General features: G+C 38.8%; 1 protein-coding gene across 1 annotated transcript in view; it reads right to left on the bottom strand.

Moving 5' to 3' along the window:
• Positions 1–6,154: 6,154 nt before the first annotated feature.
• The window catches only part of LOC128602532 (immunoglobulin-like domain-containing receptor 2), a 33,210-nt gene continuing 28,500 nt past the window's right edge, over positions 6,155–10,864 (bottom strand). The window contains exon 10 of the mRNA XM_053616404.1: positions 6,155–7,917. Coding sequence (XP_053472379.1) covers positions 7,882–7,917 — 36 coding nt within the window. The 3' untranslated portion in view covers positions 6,155–7,881. The remainder of the gene's footprint in view (positions 7,918–10,864) is intronic.

Genomic DNA, 10,864 nt, shown 5'->3' with positions numbered 1-10,864 from the left:
GTAGTAAGAAGTACATTAATAAACACATTAGGGAAGTATTTTATAACAATATGAAAATGGCCCCATTTAATTTCAATTTCAATTTATTTCAATTGTCCTTTAGCCTCTTCCATAAAAACTTTCCAAGTAAATTTTTTGCATAATGTTAATACCTGTAATTATAAACTTTCTAATTTCTTAGTTGTTAAACAGAACTACTCGTTTTTTTGTTTGTTTGTTTTGTTTTTTATAAGAGCCAGGCCCATATATTTGGAATGACGTGTCTGTGTATTTTCAGTTAAACCTGGATATAAATCTTAGAAGTGTTATAATTGACTGTAATGTCACCCTTATAAACTTTATTTTAGATTTAAATGTAATGTATAAATTCATACTCTTACATAAAGCCAAATGTGAAAAAATTATTTGAATCTAATGTCATTTCTATATCGACTCTCAAAAATGTATTTGAAAAATTTAAATCTAAGATCACCTGTATGACAGAACTAAAACTGAAATAAACTTTAAAAAGACTTAAATATCTTGTCACAGTTTTTATTTTCCTGTCCATGTGTTTTATTTCTTTATTCATGTTTATATATTTTTCTTACTTGTCTTTAACACTGGTGACCTGTTTGTGTTCCTTATAATTGTTTCCGGCACACACACACACACACACACACACACACACACACACACACACACACAAAAACCCTAGCATGAGTGGAGCATGAAATGTGAATGTAAATATCAACTGGTTTCACCAGTTTCAGAAGCACTATATGGCTGTACAGCCAAAACATCCTGTTTCATAAGAAACCCAGATTGCATCCTGAACAGCAGCTTAAAATATAGTACACCACTAATGATGGCTTTTTGACCCTTTAGCCCTATGTTAACATACAGTGGTTCTCAAATTTTTTTCTAGCCAGGGTCCTCTTTAATTATAAAAGAAATTTCTCTGATCTGCACAGGACAGGTTTTTTTTTTCATGAATAGCATTTAAATGTGTACAGTCATTTTTGTCTACTTATTACAGCCATACAGTTTTCTATTCCTGAACCTTCCACTGAAAGAACACATTAGGTCGAAGTTGACTTTATATATATATTTTCTTATTATTAAACCCATCCAAATCACGGGATCAGTCACACAGACTAAGAACTATAAGACTACAATAATAACTTTGATAACAGTAGGTTGTGTATTCCCCTGACTTCACTTTAGTACTTATAGTATTACTTATAGTCACATTGTGTTTATTATTTATTCAAGTACCCTTCTTTATGAATACCCTATATCTTTATGAATTCATTCCAGTGATTACATCACAAATAAACCCATCTGTAACACTTTAAAAACTTTTGGACTACGATGTTTAAAAGATTGTAGTATCACTTTCAACCAGCAGATGGCACCAAAGACCTACAAGTTTCAATTAATTGGGCTATGTCATAGACTTTAAAAACAGAAATGTCAACATGATGATATAAGCCTGGAATTTATTGTATACTTGAACAATAAATATGAACTGATTAATTAAAGATTTTGCACTGGAAGTAAAACAGTTCTTGGTTTTGGATTTAGAGGTTTGTTTTTTTTTCATCTTACTGCAGGTGTTTGTGTAGAAAGGCATCTGAAGAGGACATATCTGGTGAGCTGTACACTCTTATTATTCTTACAAACACTTGGTTGTAGCCAAATGACATATGGTGTAATTGTGAGTGGAGAGAGAGAGAGAGAGAGAGAGAGAGAGAGAGAGACATTAAGAATTGTTGTTCTGTTGATAGAAATGACAGGGTAAAAACATGGCTCCATCACAACAGCATGGTGCAGATGTTTTTATTGCACCACAAGTGCCTATGTTTACCAGTGCAAAAAAAGAAAAAAATATTTACAGTACAAGGAAATATTTATAAGGCACAAGGAAATCAAATTAGCTGTTGTCAAGCTCCCACTGCATCTCTGTTCAAAGTTAGACTGATGCTCTGGCACTGCTAAGGCTCCTTATGTACCTGAAACCATACGCAGACACAATATGGGCAAATATTTTGCTCATTCCGCCCCCACCTCAACAAAAATAGTTCAAAAAGAAGCCACAGCCGGACAGATTGTTGCATGTTGCCATGCCAACACACAGACTGACTGACAGCCTATAGTAAATATAGTAACAGTAGTTTCAGTGAAACAAATTATTGCTAGAACTGGAATTTAACGCGGTGAATACTAACAAGCCGAATGCTACACACAGTGAAACGTACCGGTTCTGTTGTACTAAACTTCAATACTCTTGGAACACTGCTTTTCCAATCAAGTTAGTGGACTGGAACTAAATGACACATAATAGTAATGACCACATACTACATTTATCACTCCTTTTAACACAACATTATAATCCTGTTGTACTTGAAGTTTATCGAAAACACATATGCGAGTTGGTGCACTCCAGCTGCCCTCAGGAACCCGTATATTCAGCAGGGAACATGACCAGCCCATATCCGTGTAGTCCTTTTAGGCACCTGTAAACAATCTTAGGCTATCACTACAGACACGCAGAGGTAAGCAGCTCTCTCTCAGCTGGTGGCGCTGAAAGAACTCATTTCTGGGCTGGAAAAATGTACACCGAGAAGCCTGAAATAAGAAATTAGTCAGATCTGCTGCATGACATTTATCCAAATAACAGTTATTCTGAGGTCCTTTTAACAATTTTAAACAGCACTTTCAGCACATTTCAGTAAAAACCAACCATGATACTTATTATGTCTCCACCGCTAGGTCTTCTACTTTTTCTGTGCATCTGTCCGAGATTCTCTTTGGCACAATGTCTCACAAACAATTGGTTAAATGTTTGTGGGATGATTATTAATGGAAATATTATTGTAACCAGCAGATGATCTGGTTGATATGGTGATATGATGGCGATGGTGAAATATGGAGGATGATACGTTGCTGCGATGGCCTTGGGACTGCAATTACCACATACAATTTTGCACTCAGGTCTCCTTTAGTGAACAGTGGACTACTTCAACAAAGACTTCATGTTAAAACATAATGAATTTTCTTTTGCTTTCACACTATCCATTGTTACCCAGATGAGGACGGATTCCTTTCTGAGTCTGGTTCCTCTCAAGGTTTCTTCCTCATATCATCTTGGGGAGTTTTTCCTCGCCACCGTCGCCACCGGCTCACTCAATAGGGATAAATTCACACACTTAAAATCTGTATCCTGTATTTATATATTTCTGTAAAGCTGCTTTGAGACAATGTCCATTGTTAAAAGCGCTGTACAAATAAAATTAAATCGAATTGAACGATCTGATTTTTTAAATGAATTCAGAGTCAAGGTCACAGCAAGGCCGAATGTCCGAAATAGTTTTTTTCTTCAATACCTTCCATCCTGTTTGAAGTATATTTTAAGGATATTTCAGGCATATAAATTAGAAACAAGAAGGACTAGACTTGTTAGTGGTGGAGGCATCCCCGTCAGCGCTGTCGGCATCGAGTTTGTACTTATTTTGTGTTGTAAAACAGCCAAGCTGGAGCTCCCAAGCAGTGGCAAGCCTTCAAATTAGCATTTGAATTTGGAGACTGATGGGCCCATTAAAAAGAGAAAAAGAAGGTCCCTGTGTTCCTGGAGCTCACGTGTTTGCAAGCTTGTGTCAAACCAGTTGTGCAGCAGTGCGTGTCATCTAGTGCTTTCTCTAAATATTGGCAGTCAAAAGACTTAAACTAGAAAACACTTGTAAGGGCAGTCCTGTTGCTTCAACGCTCTTAATAATGCAATTAGTGTCAGTGCACATATCAAAGAACTAGTCCATTTTTTGTTTGACCATTAATATGGATTTGCCCATGGCACTCAGCACAGTGAGCAAACACACACTGCTCTGTGTGTCCCACTTGCTTGTCTAACCAACAGGAACCGCTTGTAAAGGCTGTGGAAAGCTGTTTCCTGGAATTGTACTATTCCCTCTCACACACTAAACACCATGCTCCATTGCACCATGCACCATTTTTTCTTTCAGCATTCAAGATGTTTCCTGCTGAATCCTATGTCCTAATTCCAGTCGGCAGTTTGTATGCCTTAATTGGAACAAACACAACTGGAGGTTGAGCACTAAAGCACGATGATGTCATCCGAATTCAAATTCCAGACTAGAAGGTGAATGATAAGGTCTGATCGGAAGAAGGTTACTGATCGGAAGGTCGGGGGTTCAAGCCCCATCACTGCCAGGCTCTGGGTTACTGATTGGAAGGTTGGGAGTCCAATCCCCGGCGCTGCCAGACTATGAGTTACTGATTGGAAGGTCGGGGATTTAAGCCCCGATGCTGCCAAGCTGCCACTGATGGGCCCTTGAGCGAGGCCCTTAACCCTCTCTGCTCCAGGTGCGCTGTATCATGGCTGACCCTGCGCTCTGAGCCCAACTTCCTGTCATGCTGGGGTATGCGAAGAAAAGAATTTCACTGTACTGTATGTATATGTGGCCAATACAGACTCATTATTATTATCATCATTATCATTATCATAACGTGCAGTGTTTTGCAGAGCCAGGTGCACAACTGCATGCATTGCTTCTGATCAACAGTCATATTCCTGTATTCTGTATTTTTGCATTTTATCTCAGTGCCAAACACACGACAGACAGGAATTTAATGGATTTGGGTCTTTTTTTATTGGATGAAAAAGGATGTTCAGTACATTTTGGGGTACTACCTGAAGAAAGCATTTCTGTAGCAAAATAAATAAGTCAGCATGGCATTGTGGGATTGACTGTTCTAAAAAAAATAATAATAATAATAATAAAAAAAAATAATATATGCTGGTATATTATAAAACCATGTATGTCACAGAACAGCTAAGAAAGGTTTTCCCCTTTTGTGACATTAACACAGATTAGACACACAGATATTAAAGAGTTATGAAAGCAGTTGACTGCATTGTGTTCATTTTTATGCAGTTAATACTGTATACGCCTGCGTATTTGTCTCTTCGTAGTAACTCTAGAGTTTGTATGCTGCTAGATTGAGACGTCAGTCAGAGAGACACTCATTATGTGATAACAATAGACAAGGAGACAAGGACTCTGAGTGCATGAGTCACTGTTAGTGAAACACACTCTCATTGACAGCGCAACAGTCCTCGCACATGCAGACAGATAAACGCCTCACACCAGTTTTTACATTAGACACACTGATTTAACATGACACACTTTTTTTTTTGCTGAATACATTAAAGGAACACTCCAGCATTTTAACCCTAATCTCTAGCTACTACATCTATAGTAATATAGTGTTTGTGTGATTACCACTGACAAGACATGGGATCCCACAGTCTTTTTACTCTCAAGACGGTGGTTTGAAATGAAGCTCATGGGACAAAAAAGCCATGCTGATTCACATGGGAGTAATATATTTGCCTTGTTCAGTCCCTCATGTCTGAAGATAATGATAATAATAATGATAATGAGTCTTTATTTGTCATATATACTTTACAGCACAGTGAAATTCTTTTCTTCACATATCCCAGGATGTTAGGAAGTTGGGGTCAGAGTGCAAGGTCAGCCATGATGCAGCGCCCCCTGCAGCAGAGAGGGTTAAGGGCCTTGCTCAAGGGCCCAACAGTGGCAGCTTGGCAGTGCTGGGGATTGAACCCCCGACCTTCCGATCAGTAACCCAGATTTGGCTTTGCACCATATCTCCCTACAGTTCTCGCCTGATTTCCTACTGAAGCTAAGCAGGGTTGACCGTGGCCAGTACCTGGAGGAAAACTAAGGTTGCTACTTGAAGTGGTATTAGTGAGGCCAGCAGGGGGCGCTCACCCTGTGGTCTGTGTGGGGCCTAATGAGCCATTATAGTGACGGGGACACTGTACTATAAAAACAGCAGTTTTTCGAATTAGACGTTTAAGCAAGATCCTGACTCTCTGTGGTCATTAATAATCCCAGGACACTTATCGTAAAAGAGTAGGGGTATAACCCTGGTGTCCTGTCAAAATTCCCCTATTGGCCCTTACCTATCATGGCCCCCATCTATAATAATCCCCATCTCTGAATTGGCTACATCACTCTCTCCTCTTCACTAATAGCTGGTGTGTGGTGGTCGTTCTGGTGCACAACGGCTTCCATCGCATCATCCAGGTGGATGCTACACACTGGTGGTGGTTGAGGAGACCCCCCCCCCCCTCCCACACACACACATACATACTATGTAAAGCGCTTTGATTTGAGTGTCTAGAAAAGTGCTATATAAATGTAAGCAATTATTATTATTATTATTTGTGGTTAGCAGGTTTGCCTTGCACCTCTGGGGTTGGGGGTTTAAATCCTGCCTCCGCCCTGTGTGTGCGGAGTTTGCATGTTCTCCCCGTTTTTCGGGGGTTTCTTCTGGGTACTCCGGTGTCCTCCCCCAGTACAAAGACACGCGTTGCAGACTGATTGGAATTTCCAAATTGTCTGTAGTGTGTGAATGCAGAACATGTCCAGGGTGCCCCGAATCCCCTGGGATAGGCTCCAGACTCCAGGCTCCCCGTGACCCTGTGTAGGATAATCAGTATGGAAAATAGATGCATGGATGGAATCGTGTGTATGTGTGTGTGAGTATAATGCCCTGCATTGGACTGTCATCTCATTCAGTGTGTATTCCGGCTTTGCGTACGGCTCTGCAATGAGGAGAAAGCAGTTACTAATTACGAATGAATGAAATAGTTAGCTGTAGTTTTTATTTTGCGCTACTATATATGAACATTTTTATCATTACTGACCAATATCTTTTATTAGACATCTATAATACGTTAGTTTCAAGTAAGCAGGTTTTCAGTTCTTTTCTCGGTACAGGTAAACGTGTCAGTTCTTGTCAGTGGTATGCAGTCTATGCACTATATTCACATTCTAGACGCAATCAATTTATAGAGATTCGGTTCAAAAGAGCTGGCATATTCCTCTAAAAGCGTTAATTAAGTTAATGATATGATTTAGTGTTAAATATAAAGAACAAGACTGGGTATAGCACTAATGTACACATATGTAGGCATAAACAGAAAAGTCTTCACAGGCAAAAAGGCATAATATTAATGTTAACAATTGTCAAGTTTCTCAATTATTCCTTTTGTATTAAAACGGACATTGACAAATTATGTAAAAAAAATAATAAATACATTTTTCCAGATTATATAGCACATGTGGCACTGTTTGTTGGCACATTATGTCAAAGTGGGAAGCAAATCTCAGGACCCACAAAAGATGCACAACGTCATCCGCTGTCTGATCTCACACAGCAACATGGACTCCTGGTAACGTTGAGTGAAATCATGCTTGTGTGTCATCACAAAGACTTGTGTGTTCGCCGTGCACAATTGAGGCCCATTATGCTTATGTCACTATCAGCCTCTGTAAGGCGTTCATTACTCACGATGCTCCATCATGTTTCTGTAATGACAGCATGTGTTCTACCTGATCAAATAAACCGATACTGTCCCACCAGTTCATTTTTACTTATGTCCACTTAGTATGGTTGCAGAAGTTCCTCGTGAACTGAACAACTTGAACAAAAAGAATAATAGTTCGGAGGTACCGTCAAATAAAATACTACCAAAAAGTCATCTTTGATCTCTCGTCTTCATAAAACTGTAGCTCCGTTGGCTTTCCAGTTACAGGCTTCTTGGCTGTCATAGTCCAGATAAGTAACAGTTGTTTTATTTAAGAAAACAAAGCTTCTTAGTTAAGTCAAGCTTTTCCAGCACAGTTTGGATATTGCTGTAATAAATACTTGTCCTCGTTTTAATCCTCTGAGCATTCCAGGATGTCTGACCTCCAATAAGCATTTATAAGTGTGAAGATCAGTGCGCAGCGTGGGAAGCCTACAGATGCTGGATGGAGAGCAAGAGCGTGTGAGACCTGCCTTTGCTGGTCAGACTATGAGTGAATCTCTGCTTAGGAGTGTGTTCTGTTAAAAAGAGAGAGAGAGAGAGAGAGAGAGAGAGAGAGAGAGGAAAAAGTGTAAATGATACATTGTGTGCAGGCAGTCAATATCATGCAAATATTAGTATAAGCAAACTGTGAAAATAGTGCACGTGAGGGATTGTAAGTCAATTATTATAATTATTATTTCAAAATAATATTATCCACACTGCTTTATAAAAAAAAATGTTAAGCAGCTGAAAATATGGGATCAATCAGGGAAGAGATTGAGAAAAATAAGCAAATCCTAAGAGTGCACTCCATAAGATTTCATTTCACCTTGTTACCTAAATGCTTTGACATTATGGAATTTAAAAATCATCATGCGCTCGACCCAAAATGGTGTATTTACAGCCTGTTGTCCGAGGAATGTTAATCTTTGCTCCATTATAACTAGCTGGATTTGTTATAGGATCTGTCAAGGGAGTTGTACTGGAGGTGTCTCTAAGGGCTTCTGTGGACATTTTCACACAGGCTTCATCATCCACTGCATTAAATGAATGAACAGCGTAATACTCAATATTTTGATTCGCTGAAATACTGAATTTCACCAAAAGTAATGATTAATATAGACCGTCCTGTCTGCACAGAGTTTGCATGAATCAACCTGGAATTGGACGTGTGTCTATATCGTCTCAACGCACTGTGAAGAGGAAGGTTTGAGTGGCCAAAAAATCTCCAAGGATCCCAGCTGGAGAATTGCAGGAGTTAGTTGTGTCTTAGCGTCAGAAAGTCTCCAAAACTACAATCCGAAGTCACCTACATCACCACAAGTTGTTTAGAAGGGTTTCAAGAAAAAAGCCTCCACTCTCATACAAAAACAAACTCAAGCGTCTTCAGTTTGCCAGACACTACTGGAACTTCAAATGGGATCGGACTCTATGATCAGATGAAACCAAAATAGAGCTTTTTGGTAATAAACACCAGAGGTGGTTTTAGTGCACACAGAGAGGTAGCCATATGGAAAAGTATCTCATGTCCACGGTTAAATATGGTGGTGGCTCTTTAGGATACATGGCATCATGGACTCAAATATCAACAGATATTAAATGAGAACCTGACTGCCTCTGCCAGAAAGCTTAAAATGGGCCGTGGTTGGATCTTCCAGCAGGACAATGATCCAAAACATACATCAAAATCAACACAAAAATAGTTTACTGACCAAAAAATCAAGGTCCTGCCATGACCATCCCAGTCCCCTGACCTGAAACCCATAGAAAACCTGTGGGGTGAACTGAAGAGGAGAGTCCACCAGCGTGGACCTCAAATTTGAAGGATCTGGAGAGATTCTGTATGGAGGAATATATGTATGCCATTTTGGGTCCAGTGCAGATTCATGGCTTTTCCACATGATGATTAGATGATGATGAATGTCTCAAAGGGGAGGAACTTCATAACTAACTGCCAGTCACTGAAATATTAATGAACATGACCGATATCACAAACTTAAAAATATTGCAGCGTGTTTGGAGTTGCAGTTAATCGGTCAGTAATCCAATCCATAACGAGTATAGGCTGTTATTACAGTATATCTTTGTATGCATTGTATAAAGTTTTGTTTGATTATTTGCATTAATCTGGGAAATTGTTTGTTATTTATAGCTCTAGCTACCTTCCTCAGTGAAATCTAGTTAGCAGCATAGCTACTTTTTTAGTGCGATATGGCAGATACTAATGTTGTCGACCTGGTTTTGGAAAATTCTCTGGATTGGATGTTTTTACTTGTGGATGCACAGACAGCTGTGCTTCCCCTACTTTAAAAACCACCAGGCCTATCTATAATGCTGTGTAAAGTAAATGCAATATTAATCTATATTATATATTACAAGAATATTACAAAGCTGTATTACTATGTGTGTAGGCAAAGCAGGTTTGAGATCAACTTAAACGCATTAAATGAATCTGAACAAAATTACTTTGGGATTTTAGCCGTGCTGAATATAAAAATGGGTAAATGAAATAAATAAATAAATAAATAAACGATTAGCCTTGAATCCAGGTTCATAATTATATGTCTGTTTTAGTTTTGATTTGAGAAAAGCAGAAGCAATACAGTAAATTTTCTAAAGGCTTCTCTTAGAACATCAGTTAGAAAGAATTTACTATTTGTACCGATCTTGTACACAAGTTGCTGAAAAAATTAGGAGAAAGGCAAGATATTGCCATTAAAAAAAAGTTAAAACAAAACATAACAAAACATGAATCACCTTAGGCTGACTTTGAGCCAAAACTGTAATTGCCAGGCGTGTGGTGAGTTCATACACAATTCAGACTAAAAAAACGAGGACATAATAAACAATAAATGGTCACAAAATTAATGTTTGTGGATTTTTTTGTACTGAACTTGCACTTAACTGTATTTTTTAAAAATCATTTTATTACGTTGTTTTGCAGTTAAGTTCAATAAGCATAAATTGACCATCTATCCATTTTCCATACTGCTTATCCTACACAGGGTTGCAGTAGAGCCTGGAGCCTATCCCAGGAAACTCAGGCAGGGGACACCCTGGACAAGGTGCCAACCCATCAGAAGGCACTATCACACTCCGATTCATACACTATGGACAATCTGGAAAATTCCAATCTGCCTACAGCATGTCTTTGGACTGGGGGAGGAAACCGGAGTACCGAGAGGAAACCCCCGAAGCATGGTGAGAACATGCCAACTCCGAGCACACAGGGCAGAGCTGGGATTCGAACCCCCAACCCCGGAAGTGCGAGGCAAATGTGCTAACCACTAAGCCACTGTGGCCCCCAGCATAAATTATTTCTAGTTTAAAGCATAAATTAATATATAAAAATAAAAAGCAAAATAATTTTGTTAATAAAAAAAAGTCAAGTCTTTTGTTTATTGGTTTGTTTGGGGTTTTCTGCAAATAATCTTTATTTGGCGCATCACTCCTTTTTAAATGTTAGCTGTGTTAAAGGTTTAA

The sequence above is a fragment of the Ictalurus furcatus genome, chromosome 26, assembly GCF_023375685.1.
Source record: "Ictalurus furcatus strain D&B chromosome 26, Billie_1.0, whole genome shotgun sequence".
NCBI classification, from domain to species: Eukaryota; Metazoa; Chordata; class Actinopteri; order Siluriformes; family Ictaluridae; genus Ictalurus; species Ictalurus furcatus.
Note: the sequence above shows the minus strand (reverse complement) of the source record. Positions and strands in the feature narration are given on the sequence as shown.